At 41.8% G+C, this 19,011-nt stretch overlaps 1 protein-coding gene across 1 annotated transcript in view; it reads left to right on the forward strand.

Moving 5' to 3' along the window:
- Positions 1 to 11,176: 11,176 nt before the first annotated feature.
- The window catches only part of LOC135555648 (protein shisa-9B-like), a 43,903-nt gene continuing 36,068 nt past the window's right edge, over positions 11,177 to 19,011 (forward strand). The window contains exons 1-2 of the mRNA XM_064988270.1: positions 11,177 to 11,986; positions 14,635 to 14,750. Of these exons, the coding sequence (XP_064844342.1) occupies positions 11,466 to 11,986; positions 14,635 to 14,750 (637 nt within the window). The 5' untranslated portion in view covers positions 11,177 to 11,465. The remainder of the gene's footprint in view (positions 11,987 to 14,634; positions 14,751 to 19,011) is intronic.

Below are 19,011 nucleotides of genomic sequence, written 5' to 3' on the forward strand. Positions count from 1 at the left end.
AAACACTGGACTGTTCTGACTTGTGGAGAGATCTGAAAACAGCAGTTAGGAGAAGGCACCCTTCAAATATGGGAGGACTGGAGCAGTTTGCACAAGAGGAGAGGGCCAAACTGCCAGTACAGTGGTGGACAAAGCTCATCAATGGCAATAGGTAGCGCTTGATTGCAGTTATTTGACCAAAGGCTGTGCCACCAAATATTAAGTCTAGGGTATCAATAATTCTGTCAATGCCATTTCTGATTTAAATGGATATATTAAGTTCTAAATTAAAAACAATGTTTTTTAAATATTAATACTGAAATAAAGAATTATGGAGACCAAATACTTTGGTCAATTTCAACTTATTTTTAGGGAAAATTGTGAGTTACTTGAAAAAAGTGCAAGGTTGCCAGATCCACAAGAAGGTTCTAGATAGTGTATCCCTCTGTCATTCAACTGTTGATGGATGTGGATGTTCGGTTCAAGTCCAAGGCTCCCAATGACTGTCATGATTTATTTATTTACAAGTTCAATTTGCTCTTTAGCACCATCTGTTCAGTATCTGATAGGACAGCCTCAGAACCAGGGCATTCATTTCAACGACCCAAGACGGTCCATTTACTTAGTGCTAAGAAAACCATGTCATGAAATCCTGCAATCTAATAGCAAGGAATGTATGCTGTAGTTGGCAATGTAGTCCAAGCGCTGGCGGAAGGCCAAAAGCCCGAAGCTGCTGTCTGATAGCGGAGCAGAAGGTAACTGAGCAGCTGTACAGAAATTAACAACAATTCTATGGACATTTTAAACATAATCCTTAAATTATATAATATATTTTGTTGAAAAATATATGTTGACCTTTTTGTTGACCAATCTCAAGCGTGGCACTGCCCCTAATAATACCCTAATGGACGAGCCGCCATTGCTTACAATACAATACGTTAACCACTAGAAAATGTGTGAACACATGGTTTAAAGTTTGCTTGGAGCTAAGGACATTCTCACTCTAAGTTCAGTTTTGCAAACTTTTGCGGGAAAAGTGGCGCACACATGGTTTGGGGTATATTTTGTATTTCCACAATGTTTATAAACGAGACCCTTGATCGTTCATAGTTCAGGTTGTGCCCTTGTTGTTCAATTACTTGCAAAACATAATGGATTTGTAACATGCTGCATAAGAAAGATTCATTTAACCTGAAATTTGGAATGTAGTACTTTGAAATAGTATTAGAAATAACAACTAGCAATAGGAAATGGTCTCATTTTCTTAAAAGCCTGTTATTTTTATAAGCCATTATGAAAATGTTTTATTAAATGCTTTTTCAATTATTATTTTATGTTTAAATTTGCATGTCATTAATTACATTGACTACTGTTACTACATTAGCTCAAGACTGTAAAACAGATGGTTCAGTGAACACATGAGATGAGCTTGTTCTAGCTCCCCAAGCCCAACAGTAAAGCTTATTGTGGTAAGACCAGGATATGAAGCCAGATTTGCAACTGATCTTTTATCAATGTCCTTTTAATTACAAATGGGGAATTCGAGTACATTGACGATTGAACTCACAATAAGTAGTAGGTTTGGTGTTACAACCTTATGTAACCGATGTGAAATGGCTAGTTAGTTAGCGGCAGTGCGCGCTAATAGCGTTTAAATTGGTGATGTCACTCGCTCTGAGACCTGAAGTAGTTGTTCCCCTTGCTCTGCAAAAACAAAGCAATGCTTTTTGATGACATTGTGAATTAATCAAACAGGCCTGGCTATGCTTCGGGCAGCCGCGCGCACAGAGACAGAACCAGCATGGACACAAAGTATGAAATTGTGTGACCATCAAAACAAAGGACACACTGTTTAAACAACCCATGAATCACATTAACACCAATAGCAACAACAACAGTGTCACCTCAAAGGTGACAGGCTCATGGTGCTGAAAAGACAGCGACCGTAATACCTGTGCACTCCATGGCACTGAAGGAGAGAGAGTTTTGGTCAAACACATAGACCGGCCCGAGAAACAGGCGACAGCAGTCACACACAGCATCAAATAATGTTAAAGAATAAGCAGCCCATTCACTCTAGTAGGTCAAAATGAAATGAACAAATCAGCTGTTACTTCCCTTTGCAAATATATTTTATATAATGTTCATTCCACTCAACTGTGATCTAACATTTAAATGCAACAATGTTTCAGTCATTATTTTCAAAGGGATAGCTAATAGCAAGCGAGCTGCAACAAAAAAACAGTGCCACTCACCAGATGATGATCATTTGTAAACTAAATTTGAAAGAAGTTTGAAAGTTAATCTTGAAATGGTGATGCTAACAAATTAGCAACAGCATCCACCTTGAAGTTGATAACAGCTGCTGCAGCCTCCATCACCATTGTTACACTACTACAACACAAGCTAGCTAACATTGTCACACTACAACACAAGCTAGCTAAAGTTACTAGCTCAGGAAATCTACCGCTTGCGCCACTGATCATTTTATCCTGCGCTGTCAGTGTTGAATGGCAGAGGCCTTCTTTCCAGCTTCTGAAGGCCTAGTCAATGGCTGGCTGAGCTAGCTAGATTTTTCTACCCAAAGACCACCAAAGAAAATCCTGATTGGATATTTTTTTCTCTTCACTATTAACCCTTCTCTTTCCAACACAAACTGAATAAATTAAATCAGAAGTTCATTGCAATTATTGTAAAGATGAAATATAAATACTATTTTTTTTTTAAATCCTTAGACCTCTGAAGGCCTAGAAGGCCCTCACGGTTCCTCGCTGGAGAAATATAGTAATGGACAGAGCCTGGGGAAGAACTTGCTAAGGTAATGAGAGTGGAATGTAATAATTGTTTTCTATTATTCACCTGGTTTCTATGGCAATATCTGTACCCAATGATCCCCCATAGTGACTCTCAAGTACCATTTGAAGTGTCTCATTGACCTGGCCGTTGCCCATGACAACCCTCAATTCAACCTGAATTATAAAGTGCTATAGTAGCCTACTGTTATCTTGGGAAGTCATGTCACAGCTCCACAGCAGTAGTTTACAAATCAATTACAAAGTCCAAGTAATGAAACCTTCCTAAAATATCCTTTGGTGTCCAACTGCTATGATGACGATACACCCAAAGCCCTTGTAATGATAGTTACACCCAAAAGCCCTAGATTCTGATAATTACACAATGATAGTGTAACTATCAGAATCCTATCGGAATCCTATTGGACTACATTTTTCTTATTGGAAATCAAAAGTGATCCTATTGGATCCTATAGGATTCTTGCAATCCTATAGGTAGACTTAAGTTATTTGATTCGATTCTTGTTCAGGCAACTTCTTGTCTTTGATTTAGACATTACAATATAACATACAATGCTACATACAATGTTATAATAACACAACATTTTGAATGCACAGTATCTATACAGTGCTTACATGCAAATAAAATCTAGAAGGAAATTACATTTTTAGGTACAGTAACACAAGCATTTCTGTCATGTAATATATAATAGTCAGCTTTGCATACAAAAAACAGAATGTTCCCTTTCCCTTCTTTATGTTGGGATAAGTGGAGGACAAGAAAAAGCTGAAGATAATGAGACCCCCCAACTCCTTCCTCCCAGGGTTGTACCACTCATCTCCCTCCCTCCCTACCTTAATGGATGTTAATGGATCATAATCTCATGGATAAGTCCTACCAGCGTGCTGCTGTAGCGGTCCAAGCTCCCTACTCCGGACCACATGCCCCCTCGGCGACAGGGGTTTGAGCCAAGGCTCGGCTGACTGTCTGTGCCCTTAAGCACTTTCTGTATCTGTCCTGTAAAAAAAACAAAAACTCTCATCTCCTAAAAAAAATATGTTTAAAAAAAAATAACATTTGACCTACAGTATAGGATTCCCCCCTAAAGAAATCTTATCAGATTTTGGAACTAGTCCTATTGTGCTCCTATAGGATTCTAAAATAGAATCCTATCGGTTAGGAGCACACTTTTGTGAATGCATTTGATTTGAATGACTGTACATTTTGGCAGGGGTGGAAAAAGTACCAAATTGTTATATGTCATGACTGTCCTGATCAGGTCAGGTTATAGGAGACCACAACCCTACAGATTATCTCTCAACCCCAACAGAGGAGGAGAGATCTAGGGGTCTGAAGATGTGGGGGGTTTTATGACCCCTCACGTCCCTGTTAAATCTCAGGCCACAGACACATTCCTTTGTCCTGTTACTATGGAGAACCAGCCTCAGAACATTAAATATGAAATAAAGGGACTTTGGAACAGTGGTTTCCATCAGACACAATGGTGGTCATGATGATAGATGGAATATGAAAATGTATGTCATTCTTGTTTTGTTATTAAAGGTTAATAGATGACGTTATTACAAAAACATGTTTAATGTTTGATGTTTATACATTGTACGTTGTATGGAAACTATCCAAATCAAAGAGAATGTTTTGGGGAAGATGAAATGTTAAGTTAGTTGTCTAAAATTGGATTTGAATATTATCTAGACCTTGCCTCATTAACTTGGTAGGCCCAGAGAATTGCCCAAAAGGCAGTTACGCCCACTTCTGACCCAAGGGTATAAAACCTATGAGTATAGAATTTACAGGAAGACTATGTGACCCCAGCTGCAGCAAGGTCTAAAAAGTCAACGAACCCAGAACGCAATGCAAGTTTGGAAACAAAGAAATCCTTTTCTACCCAAGCTACGGATGAGTAGCTGTGTCTAAGCAGGTGAATTCAAGTCAAACCACCTAGCCTCCATCTCCCATCGAATCGTGGTATCTAAAGGGTTTCATTCCTATGCTGTGAGCTCTGAGCTACAGAGCTGTCTGTCCTCAGAAGACCCCTTTCAGAGCAAAGGGTGGGGAACAGACTCCTCAGCCCAAAAGGACAATCAGGACGATCAGGGAGGTGCCCCGGAGTAGTGCGTCATCGAACAGCTGAAGGTCTACGCAGAGAATCCTCGGAGATCATCCCCACGTAATTACATCATTATATTCTGACCCATAAGAGCGGCAGTTTGGGGCAAGGCTAGGGTTAGAATAGCATAGCTGACAAATTAATCTCTTTTGAAATCCTCATTGTGGGTAACACCTGCCATAGTGTGTTGGCCCATTATACTAAGTTCTAATCAACAGCCTATAATGTGTTTTGTCTATGTGTATCTTTTATCATTATTTTAGCTTTTTAGTAAATAAATATTCAACTAAGATTGGTGTGATACGAACTCATTGGTGAGACCCGGGTCCGTGCAGATTCACGGACTATACGACGTTCAGAACGAGATTGGTAGAGGCAACTGGTTAATAAGCGGCTGTTGTAAAATCGATATTCTGATATTCTTTGAGTTCATTTGGGAAATAGAAACTCAATCAAAACTAGTTTTCCCATGTTGCCCCAGGTTAATGAGTTAATAATTGCTTGATTCAGTTAATCACGCAATTAGAAACTTTAATCATTCGATGAACAACAGTCGTCACATTAACTAACACAATGTCACAACATATACTTGAGTAAAAGTAATGATACATTAATAGAAAATGACTCAAGTAAAAGTGAAAGTCACCCAGTAAAATAGTACTTGAGTAAAAGTCTAAAAGTATTTGGTTTTAAATATACTTATGTATCAAAAGTAAATGTAATTGCTCTACGATACTTAAGTATCAAAAGTCAAATTAAAAGTATAAATAATTAAAAATTCCTTATATTAACCCTTGTGTAGTCTTAACATTCTGTATACTCCCCTTGTCCTAAGGGTAAAAAATGACCCACCTTCACTAAACCCCTAAAATAAAGAAGCTTTAAACCCCAAATCTATTTTGCATGAAGAAACAACCTGTCATTCATCCCAAACTTTGTGAATATCTTGGTTTTCCCTCTTCACAATGCAGAAAGACTGTATTTAATCAGTGGACACCACAAATTTGTATTACAGCACACCTGTCATAATTGCTTTCTTTACTCATGTAGAGGTTTATTATTATTATTGCTAAAGGTACTGCATAGGTGTAAACATACATTTTTTTAGCAAGCGATAGCACTTCTATAGCCTAAGAAAGTAGCAGAAATGTTTAAAAAGTAGTTTTGAATGCATTTTATTGAAGGGAAACTAACAGTCTTGAACTTTTTGAGCAACATGTTCTTATATACTGTACAATCAGGAAATCAACTACAAAATACTAGTCTTCTCCCATTTTATCTCCCATTTTATTTATTTTATTAAATTTCCCCCACCGACAAGGTGTATAAACAACAACAATAAATAAGAATAAAATAAGATAATAGATACAAAACTAAAACGTGAAGAACATAAATCAGTCAACTCTAATTAGCACATGTAGGACAGTATGCAGTGTGTGTGCATGGACTTTACAGATGTACAGTGTGGCAAAAATGTATTTAGTCAGCCACCAATTGTGCAAGTTCTCTGACTTAAAAAGATGAGAGAGGCCTGTAATTTTCATCATAGGTACACTTCAACTATGAAAGTCAAAGTGAGAAAATAAAATCCAGAAAATCACATTGTAGGATTTGAATGAATTTATTTGCAAATTATGGTGGAAAATAAGTATTTGGTCACCTACAAACAAGCAAGACTTCTGGCTTTCACAGACCTGTAACATCTTCTTTAAGAGGCTCCTCTGTCTTCCACTCGTTACCTGTATTAATGGCACCTGTTTGAACTTATTATCAGTATAAAAGACACCTGTCCACAACCTCAAACAGTCACACTCCAAACTCCACTATGGCCAAGACCAAAGAGCTGTCAAAGGACACCAGAAACAAAATTGTAGACCTGCACCAGGCTGGGAAGACTGAATCTGCAATAGATAAGCAGCTTGACTGATCCGTGTAAAAGAAAGAATGAATGGGGCCATGTATCGTGAGATTTTGAGTGAAAATCTCCTTCCATCACCAAGGGCATTGAAGATGTAACATAGCTGGGTCTTTCAGCATGACAATGATCCCAAACACACCGCCCAGGCAACAAAGGAGGGGCTTCGTAAGAAGCATTTCAAGGTCCTGGAGTGGCCTAGCCAGTCTCCAGATCTCAACCCCATAGAAAATCTTTGGAGGGAGTTGAAAGTCTGTGTTGCCCAGCAACAGCCCCAAAACATCATTGCTCTAGAGGAGATCTGCATGGAGGAATGGGCCAAAATACCAGCAACAGTGTGTGAAAACCTTGTGAAGACTTACAGAAAACGTTTGACCTCTGTCATTGCCAACAAAGGGTATATAACAAAGTATTGAGATAAACTTTTGTTATGACCAAATACTTATTTTCCACCATAATTTGCAATTAAATTAATTAAAAATCCTACAATGTGATTTTCTGGATTTTCTTTTCTCATTTTATCTGTCATAGTTGAAGTGTACCTATGATGAAAATTACAGGCCTCTCTCATCTTTTTAAGTGGGAGAACTTGCACAGTTGGTGGCTGACGAAATACTTTTTTGCCCCACTGTATTTCTCACATGTGCAGCACATAGTGTTTGTTTTACAGTCCTTCTTTGGGGGCAGAATTGGCATCTCCTCCTCTTGCCTGCCCCAGCTGCAGCCTCAGGTGGATTAGGACAAGATTCAGCCCCCTGAACAGCTTTCACAAGTGCTGCAGAGGCTGCTGTGCGGGGGAGACACTCCCTTCTTTGAATGTGTGGGTTTACAAGTGCCTTTCCCAACTGCTCAAGGAACACCCTCCTCTTGTTCTGCTTATCAGGCATCCAGGTAGGGTTGATTTTGTTCCATATAACAAAGGCATTGTATAAGGATACATCAATGATGTTATGGAAGATGACCAGGGGCCAGCGGGCAGTCATCCTCCTGCAGATGTAAGTTCCAATCACCTTGTCCAGGTTGTCCACGCCTCCTTTGTTGTGGTTGTAGCCCAGGATGATGGCTGGCTTCCTGTCCTCACGATCACTGAACTCAGCCGTTTTGTGCAGTGTGCTCAGGAGGACCACACACTTGTTCCTCTTTGGGAGGTAAGAAACTAGAGTGGTGGTGGGGGTGAAGGCAAACTTTGATGAGAATGCCTCTCTCCCCCTTGTTTCGAGGAGTGCAGAGGGGAGCTCAGGCTTGTTCTTTCTAACTGTGCCAACCATGGTAATCTTCCTCTTCAGGAGCTGCTGGCTGAGTTCATAAGAGGTGAAGAAATTGTCGCATGACATTGTGACCCCTCAGTCTATCTGTCACATCAAGCACAACCCTCATCCTCTGGTTCTTCTCCGGGCCTCCACTGGTCGGCTTCCCTGTGTAGACTTGCATCTTCCAAGCGTAGCTGGATTGTGCGTCACAGGCCACCCATATCTTGATGCCATACTTTACTGGCTTGCTGGGCATATACTGCCGGACAGGACAGCGACCTTTGGACAAAAGAGATTACTATCAGTAATTAGTATCAGTGTCACAGAAAACAATCACATAAATCAAAGATATTACAGCAATACGTATTAACATTTACACGGAAAATCACTTACATTACAGGTATGAAAATAAAAATGTACCTCTGAATGGAACCAGTTTCTCATCCACTGTTACTTCAGGCTCAGGGTTGTAGAGGTATGGCAGACGCTCCACCCACTTCTCCTACACCTCTCTTACGGCCGCCAGTTTGTCTCTCACACGTCTTGCAGGTCTTGACACACGGTTATCAAATCGTAGCATTCTTGAGAGAGTGTGAAAGACTTTCAGTGGCATCTTGGCACGGAAAATCACCCTTCCACTCTCTGTATCCCAGAGACTACATGTAGCCTCGCCTCGGGACCTATACACACCCGCTAAGATTAGCAGCCCTATGTAAGCACGCAGGTCAATCTCTTCCATCCTTTTCCAGTTGTCTCCATGAAACTCTCCAAATATGTCATCTCCAGGATGATTTTTTCGATGGCTGGTGTGATGAACATGTAGAATGTTGAGGCGATGTCCTGGACATGGGCAACTGCATGTCTTGTCGGCCCTGGGGTCGTCCTTATGACATTTTGTGTTGCCATCCTGCCCTGGTTGTCATATGATGACAAGGACCATATTATTTTGCTGTTCTTTGACAAAAATGTCTCTCTTTCAGCTTGGGTGATTTCTTCTTCATCTGAAGATGATGCATCATGCTCTGGGTTGTATTATTCCCCATCTTCTTCTTCATATACCTCCTCCACCTCTTCTAAATCATTGTTCTCTTGTTCCTCCTGGACATCTGAAAAAAATCAGATATATGACCTGTTGGCCACTGAAACGTGCACTCATGGCTTCAGCAGAGAGAACTGGGGGGACTGTCATCTGCAGCACCTTTATCGACCCCCCATTATTAAACAATGCTTTCAAGAAATTATTATTTTGTCTGAAATGTTGTTTATTTTGTCTGAAAATATTTTTACTTTGTCTGTGAGCTTCAGTCATGTGTGGGGTCGTGGAGGGGAGGTGCTGCACATGTGTGTGTGTGTGTGTGTGTGTGTGTGTGTGTGTGTGTGTGTGTGTGTGTGTGTGTGTGTGTGTGTGTGTGTGTGTGTGTGTGTGTGTGTGTGTGTGTGTGTCTTTGTGTCTTTGTGGTGTGTAAATGGTTTTAGAACTACCAGGTCAAAAATGACCCTAAGACAATCTTTGTACCCTGGTGGTGTACAGCTTTCATGGAAATATGGACAAAGGCGATGGTTCACTTTTTCTAATGTTGGGGTCACTCTAGGAAGATTCATCCAATTTCCAGTTGAATTTTTTTTTTTAGGGGTTTCCTCTGCTGTTATACATAGTGGCGGGCCATTGTTTACCCTTAAGAAGGGTTCATCAAACCAGACCGTACCATTTTCTTTGTTTTTTTTCATTTAAGGATAGCCAGGGGCACACTCCAACACTCAGACATCATTTACAAATGAAGCTTGTGTTTAGTGAGTCTGACAAATTAGAGGCAGTTCTCTTAATAAATCTGTGAATTTGACCATTTTCCTGTCCTGCTGAGCGTGCAAAATGTAATAAATACTTTTGGGTGTCAGGGAAAATGTTTGAAGTAAAAAGTGCATTATTTTCTTTAGAAATGAAATGAAGTAAAAGTGAAAGTTGTCAAAAAATATAAATAGTAAAGTAAAGTACAGATACCAGCAAAAACGAGTATTTCAAGTATTTTTACTTAAGTACTTTACACCACTGGATTTTGAAATTCTGAATGTATTGTATCTCCCCTGATTGTACCACACACAAAATAGCATGATCATGCAATTATTTATTTTGGACTTTTACTGTGAGTGTTGAAACCTCTGAAGCACTTTAATGTTGAGAACATCTCCCTAGTCTAAAACTACTATTGGATTCCAATCAAATAAAAACTATTGGAACCAGTACAAATGGACCCCTATAGGATTCGATAGGAATAAAATCCTATAGGATAGGTTCTAAAATCTGATAGGATTTACTTTTGGATTGTAATAGGATTTTTCTATTGGAATCCTTTAGGATTTTTTGACTAGGGAGTTGTTCTCAATAATCAAGTCATACAGAAATAATGATATGTACCACACCCTTTTGTGTCAAGGAATATACATTCAAATTCCAAAATGTACAGGTATACAAATCAAATGCATTAGTCAGACGAATTGTATTGATTATGCATATTTTATCACCTCAAATGACAATACAGTTACAGCACTACCATGACAAAGGTCACAACAATACTAATCACACCTTGTTTGATTGGGCTATATCCTTTTTTCATAGTTGTGGCCTATTGAACAATACATAATGATACAAATAAGGTGCAATATATCAGCCACAAATAGCAGTCAAATACAACATGCATGAAATCACATTTGACTTGACAGACAACAGCAGCATTGCAACTCTGTCATTTAAATGCACCCTGTGACTTTACAGGCATATAAATAAATACATATTCGGACAGTATTGTATTGTCTGAATACAGTATATATTTTTCCGTAGCCTGCAGTAGGCTACTATGAAAAAAATGAAATCTGAGCATGAGCATGTTGTTCTGTATATAAACAACAGATTGCATACATCAGATCTCTCCATTTCTGCCTGTCTCTCTCCCACCTACCACAAGTGTCTCCACCTCCTTTTTCATCCCCACTCTCCCACTCTCTCGGTAATTGGTTCGGTAATATTCCTACTGCCTGGAGTGAACTACCAATAAGGACTCCGACTGTCAACGGAGGATGTCTGTGGCGCAGCGCAGAGAAATTGTCTAAACCTATTCAAGATACCTGTAGCAACTGTAAAAGTGTTGTTGTCGCATCGGTGTAAAGATCTCATCTTTTTTTGTTATAAGCGATTGGAACAGATATAACATTTACACACATTCCCATACAACATCACCGTGGGCTGATGGGCAATTACGCGCAGAAGTTGCGGTGCGTAATCATGATAATTATTGCGGATGGCTGTTTTTCATGTTCTTGGATTATGCGTACAAGCTTGTTATGATACCTGGTCATCGCCTTTCCTTCGTCTACACTGGAGAAGAAAAGTAACAAAGGGACGCACATGATGAGAAGCGCGGGGTTGTTGCTTGGCTACTTTTTGGTGAAAGTTCTTGTATGCGACGCGGAGGGGGAGCCAGGGCAGAAGCTAGACGGCTTTATTATGGTACAAACGGGCACCAACGAGTCAAAATTGAACGGAAAGAATAGCGTTTCGGAGAGTCCGCATACAGAGGACAGGTGCCGAGGTTATTACGATGTGATGGGCCAGTGGGATCCGCCGTTTGTGTGCCAGACGGGCAGTTACCTGTACTGCTGCGGGACCTGTGGCTTCAGATTCTGCTGTGAGTTTACAAGCTCGCGGCTGGACCAGACCACCTGCAAAAACTATGACACCCCGCCGTGGATGATGACAGGCAGACCCCCGCCTAAGAAAAAAGACCCCACTCACGACCCCACAAAGGATAAAACAAACTTAATTGTGTATATAATATGTGGAGTTGTTGCCATAATGGCCCTCGTTGGGATTTTCACAAAACTTGGACTTGAAAAGGCGCACCGTCCACACAGAGAAAACATGTCAAGGTGTGTGTACAGTAAACAACATCAGCAGTCCCTGTGCGCAATGCAGTAACAACTTTGGATAGCCTAAATTAATGCAGGAATTTAACTTTTATTTGGGTGTCAGAAGTTTCTTTAAAATATTTAGATGCATTAAAGATGCTGTTTTGTTAAAATAGGTGTTAACCCACTGGATACAGACGTCAGTTCAACTTCTAGTTTCGATTTACATTTGGTTGAAATCAACAACAAAAATCAACAAAACATTTCGGTGAAAAGTTGGGTGAAATAAATACGAAATTTCCTTACCTTGATGACTTAAAAAAAAAAAGTAAAACCAGTCATTTTTCCCACATCACATAGATTTGTTGGTTGAAATCAAATCAAATTGTATTGGTCACATACACATGGAAACAACATTGATTCATGATCCAATCAGTGTTTGCCTAGTGGGAAGTGTTAAAATATAGAATAAATATACAACATCAGTCAGTTCATCTGACCACAATTTGATTGGCAATCATAGGCAATACCTATGCAGCCTACTATATTTTATTTGTAAGTGACTGTGAATACCTGTCCAATTGCGCTGATGTCTTGAGATTCCATCAAAATGCCATACTTTTCATTCTGAATAATTGAGAACTCTATACTGAATAATAATGAGCTCACCATGTCCTGGTAAAACCAGATACGTTGTAGGTAGTAGTGTGTGATGAGCCATGCTCACTGCGTCCTGGTAAAACCAGATGCGTTGTAGGGAGTAGTGTGTGATGAGCCATGCTCACTGCGTCCTGGTAAAACCAGATGTGTTGTAGGTAGTAGTGTGTGATGAGCCATGCTCACTATGTCCTGGTAAAACCAGATGCGTTGTAGGGAGTAGTGTGTGATGAGCCATGCTCACTGCGTCCTGGTAAAACCAGATGTGTTGTAGGGAGTAGTGTGTGATGAGCCATGCTCACTATGTCCTGGTAAAAGCAGATGCGTTGTAGGGAGTAGTGTGTGAAGAGCCATGCTCACTGCGTCCTGGTAAAACCAGATGTGTTGTAGGGAGTAGTGTGTGATGAGCCATGCTCACTATGTCCTGGTAAAACCAGATGCGTTGTAGGGAGTAGTGTGTGATGAGCCATGCTCACTGCGTCCTGGTAAAACCAGATGTGTTGTAGGTAGTAGTGTGTGATGAGCCATGCTCACTATGTCCTGGTAAAACCAGATGCGTTGTAGGGAGTAGTGTGTGATGAGCCATGCTCACTGCGTCCTGGTAAAACCAGATGTGTTGTAGGTAGTAGTGTGTGATGAGCCATGCTCAATGCGTCCTGGTAAAACCAGATGTGTTGTAGGTAATAGTGTGTGATGAGCCATGGTCACTGCATCCTGGTAAAACCAGATGTGTTGTAGGTAGTAGTGTGTGATGAGCCATGCTCACTATGTCCTGGTAAGAGCAGATGTGTTGTAGGTAGTAGTGTGTGATGAGCCATGCTCAATGCGTCCTGGTAGAACCAGATGTGTTGTAGGTAATAGTGTGTGATGAGCATTGCTCACTACGTCCTGGTAAAACCAAATGTGTTGTAGGTAGTAGTGTGTGATGAGCCATGCTCACTGCGTCCTGGTAAAACCAGATGTGTTGTAGGTAGTAGTGTGTGATGAGCCATGCTCACTGCGTCCTGGTAAAACCAGATGTGTTGTAGGTAGTAGTGTGTGATGAGCCATGCTCACTACGTCCTGGTAAAACCAGATGTGTTGTAGGTAATAGTGTGTGATGAGCCATGCTCTCATCTCCCTTGATGTCATCCACCAACATGGTACCGTTAAAATACACTTTTTTACTCCATTATACCTGCAATTGCTGCCCCCAGGGCGGCAGGGTAGCCTAGTGGTTAAAGCGTTGGACTAGTAATCGAAAGGTTACAAGTTCGAATCCCCAAGCTGACAAGGTACAAATCTGTCGTTCTGCCGCTGAAAAGGCAGTTAACCCACTGTTCCTAGGCCGTCATTGAAAATAAGAATTTGTTCTTAACTGACTTGCCTAGTAAAATTAAAAAAAACATTATTTTTTTGTATCTCACTGCCCTAGATTTCAGCATTTTAATTAGCTTCATTGTTCTTTTTTGGGGGAAGCGAACTTAAGGTTCACTTCCCTCAAAAACTGGTTGATTCGATGTTGTTTCCATGTCATTTCAACAAAAAGATTCAATGTGATGACCTTTAATTTCACGTTGAACTTACGTTAATTGACAACTCAACCAAAAGTAAATCAAAATTAGACGTTGAACTGACGTCTGTGCTCAGTGGGCTGCCTTTGTCTCAACATGCCTTGTGATCCCTATTGTGATTTGTCATATTTCTCAACTATAGTATCAATGCATAAAGGAAGGTGATCCCACTAACTCAATATAGCATAAATGGTACTGTGCATATCAATGAAAACCCTTTGAGCATATGATAATTGGTCATTGGTAGTTCATCTACAAGCATGAGAGTAATTGATTTGATTTAATCTACATTATTCAAACATTAAGACCTGTAAGGATTTCCAATAAATATCAGATACATATTGAGGTTTACAGCGTTTGAGCTGCTGTAATTTTGCTAGTTTTTGTAGCTATTTTGTTTTCCATGTCATGCTTTATTATTGAGTGAACCAGCTGATTGAGGTGTTTGTGTTTTGTCAGGGCTCTAGCCCAGGTGATGCGCCAGCCTGGTCCAGGAGAACACTCAGAAGACATTGGAGTGCATGGACAGCACTATGACAACATGCAAGCCAACAGGGTACCTGCGAACAGTCTCCGTAAGTCGGCCTCTTCCATCCAATGTCTCATTTCATAGAGAAGAGCCACTATAACAATAGTTTGATACACATTGGAAAGTACAACTAATGGTAAGATGCATAGTGTATTATGTGTATCTCTGCAATGAATTGGCTATGGTCATGATTGAGATACAGAGATGGTATAAACAGGATGCCATCTGCAGAAGCCTGAGGGTCTGACTGCTGTGATCAGACAAATCATGCACAGTCTTTACCTCAGTACACACACACACACACACACACACACACACACACACACACACACACACACACACACACACACACACACACACACACACACACACACACACACACACACACACACACACACACACACACACACACACACACACACACACACACACACAAACACATACACATACACACACAATGTTTCAAACAGCCACCACCAGTAAACCTTATCACGCAAGAGAACGTTGACATTTTTATTTTCATCAATTCTATGCTGGAGTCCTATTGGAGTGCCCAACAGTCTCCGATTGGTCTTTGTGGTTGTAGTGAGGCAGCTGTGAAATTCAAAAGGCTTTGTTCACCACCACCCTTTGCCTTCCTGGCTCGTCTGATTTAGCTGCTCCAGATACGAGCGTTGTGAAAGAAGTCCATTTTGGAGAGTCCTGTGAGCTGCTGAAGCAATTACTCACAGCCTCAGTAATCATTTAACACACTGGGATAATTATCATCATCATCCGCCGCTGACTAACAGTAGTATAAGTCTTGCTCTCCATCTCTTACAACTGGCTCTTTCTTTCTCATCCCTCTCTTTTTAGTCTCTCCCAAACAGGCAGGCACACATCTATACACAGACCCGCAAGAATTCACTCTCTCTCACTCACTCACTCACTCACTCACTCACTCACTCACTCACTCACTCACTCACTCACTCACTCACTCACTCACACACACACACACACACACACACACACACACACACACACACACACACACACACACACACACACACACACACACACACACACACACACACACACACACACACACACACACACACACACACACACACACACACACACATGGATGATGCAGGATGTATTATTTTATTATGGATTGCATGTCTCAGGCTGCCAGTTGCAATCACAAAGGCTAGGCTTTAGTCACTAATGGCAATGGACAGACTTTTCCCCATTTGCTTGTTTGGAAGTGATTGTAATGCATGCCGTCTGTTGTTGGAGAGAAGTAAAATGACATGTTTACTTGTGGTAGTGCATTTTTCATGCTGAAAAGGAGTGTCAATGAATGACATGAAAAACAAGCTGTTTGTTTGTGTGAGACGGACAAATTGGACTTGGAGAGAATGATAATGGGAATACTAGTTTTATGTTGACATCATAAGCATATGGCAGCAGTGTGTGTTTTTTGTTTGTTGTCAAAAACTGAAGTGGATGAGGCAGCTCTGGGTCAAGAGCCTCCACTTAGATTCTTGAGTGTAGCTGAATGTAGTTTCCACTGATAATTGAAGCTTGTAGCTTGTATTCACGTGAAGAGCTGGCATATTTCTCTCCCATCCCTTGGGTAGGAATTACCAAAGGGATTGGAGACCCAGTTCTGCAATCAGGTGGGCTGCATGGACACACATTGGCTTTGTCTCTCCTCACAGTATTGGGAAGGATCCATACGTTTTCACACAATAGCACTGTGGATTGGAGAGGGTAGATGAGTGGAGAGGTGGGTTCTGGGTAATCTCTTCCTTTGTCAGTGGCCCTCCCACCTCCTCCTAGCACAACACTATATCTCTTAGTCCATCACAACAAGTTGAAGCAACAAGGACCTCTTCAATCTCCACTGTGTTGGCACACAAAAGGGATGTGTAATTTAGTGTGACAGAGCGTTTCAGGTGTCCTTAGAAGGCCAGGGATTGGGTGAAAGCAGTGTGTGATTCCACTAGAATTCAACACACTGTTTTTTATTGGTTTGGCATAATTGGGCATTATGGAATCAGAAGGAGCAGTTGATCACTATTAAGGTGTGCGCTGTATTGGAACAGAGGTAGTGTTGTTTAGTTATGCTAACTGGAACCCTTATTCAATAAAGTGGGATGACAGCACAGGTTTCTTTGAGCAGCTATTCACACTCGTTCCCACACTGACTGTTCTCTTATTCCGGCGCCGACAGAGATGGCCGCCTCGCTTCGCGTTCCTAGGAAACTATGGAGTCTTATTTCTTACATTAGTACCCCAGTTCATCTTAGGTTTCATTACATACAGTCGAGAAGAACTACTGTATATAAGATCAGCGTCAACTCACCATCAGTACGACCAAGAATATGTTTTTCGCGACGCGGATCCTGTGTTCTGCCTTACTAACAGGACAACGGAATGGATCGCATGCAGCGACCCAAAAAAACGACTCTGAAAAAAGAGGGAAACGAGGCGGTCTTCTGGTCAGACTACGGAGACGGGCACATCGTGCCCCTCTTCCTAGCATTCTTCTTGCCAATGTCCAGTCTATTGACAACAAGGTTGATGAAATCCGAGCAAGGGTTGCATTCCAGAGGGACATCAGAGACTGTAACGTTCTGTGCTTCACGGAAACATGGCTCACTGGAGAGACGCTATCCAAAGCGGTGCAGCCAACGGGTTTCTCCACGCAATTCCTCACAATCAAATGTAGACCGCATTATCTACCAAGAGAATTCTCTTCGATTATAATCACAGCCGTATATATCCCCCCCCCAAGCAGACACATCGATGGCTCTGAACGAACTTTATTTAACTGGAAACCATTTATCCGGAGGCTGCATTCATTGTTGCTGGGGATTTTAACAAGGCTAATCTGAAAACAAGACTCTCTAAATTTTATCAGCATATCGATTGCGTAACCAGGGGTGGAAAAACCTTGGATCACTGTTACTCTAACTTCCGCGACGCATATAAGGCCCTGCCCCGCCCCCCTTTCAGAAAAGCTGACCACGACTCCATTTTGCTGATACCTGCCTACAGACAAAAACTAAGACAGGAAGCTCCAACGCTGAGGTCCGTCCAACGCTGGTCCGACCAAGCTGACTCCACACTCCAAGACTGCTTCCATCACGTGGACTGGGACATGTTTCGTATTGCGTCAGATAACAACATGGACGAATACGCTGATTCCGTATGCGAGTTCATTAGAACGTGCGTTGAAGATGTCGTTCCCATAGCAACGATTAAAACATTCCCTAACCAGAAACCGTGGATTGATGGCAGCATTCGCGTGAAACTGAAAGCGCGAACCACTGCTTTTAATCAGGGCAAGGTGTCTGGTAACATGACTGAATACAAACAGTGCAGCTATTCCCTCCGTAAGGCTATCAAACAAGCTAAGCGTCAGTACAGAGACAAAGTAGAATCTCAATTCAACGGCTCAGACACAAGAGGCATGTGGCAGGGTCTACAGTTAATCACGGACTACAGGAAGAAATCCAGCCCAGTCACGGACCAGGATGTCCTGCTCCCAGGCAGACTAAATAACTTTTTTGCCCGCTTTGAGGACAATACAGTGCCACTGACACGGCCTGCAACGGAAACATGCGGTCTCTCCTTCACTGCAGTCGAGGTGAGTAAAACATTTAAACGTGTTAACCCTCGCAAGGCTGCAGGCCCAGACGGCATCCCCAGCCGCGCCCTCAGAGCATGCGCAGACCAGCTGGCTGGTGTGTTTACGGACATATTCAATCAATCCCTATACCAGTCTGCTGTTCCCACATGCTTCAAGAGGGCCACCATTGTTCCTGTTCCCAAGAAAGCTAAGGTAACTGAGCTAAACGAGTACCGCCCCGTAGCACTCACTTCCGTCATCATGAAGTGCTTTGAGAGACTAGTCAAGGACCATATCACCTCCACCCTACCTGACACCCTAGACCCACTCCAATTTGCTTACCGCCCAAATAGGTCCACAGACGATGCAATCTCAACCACACTGCACACTGCCCTAACCCATCTGGACAAGAGGAATACCTATGTGAGAATGCTGTTCATCGACTACAGCTCGGCATTCAACACCATAGTACCCTCCAAGCTCGTCATCAAGCTCGAGACCCTGGGTCTCGACCCCGCCCTGTGCAACTGGGTACTGGACTTCCTGACGGGCTGCCCCCAGGTGGTGAGGGTAGGTAACAACATCTCCTCCCCGCTGATTCTCAACACTGGGGCCCCACAAGGGTGCGTTCTGAGCCCTCTCCTATACTCCCTGTTCACCCACGACTGGGTGGCCACGCACGCCTCCA

Source organism: Oncorhynchus masou, chromosome 15, assembly GCF_036934945.1.
Source record: "Oncorhynchus masou masou isolate Uvic2021 chromosome 15, UVic_Omas_1.1, whole genome shotgun sequence".
Lineage (NCBI taxonomy): Eukaryota > Metazoa > Chordata > Actinopteri > Salmoniformes > Salmonidae > Oncorhynchus > Oncorhynchus masou.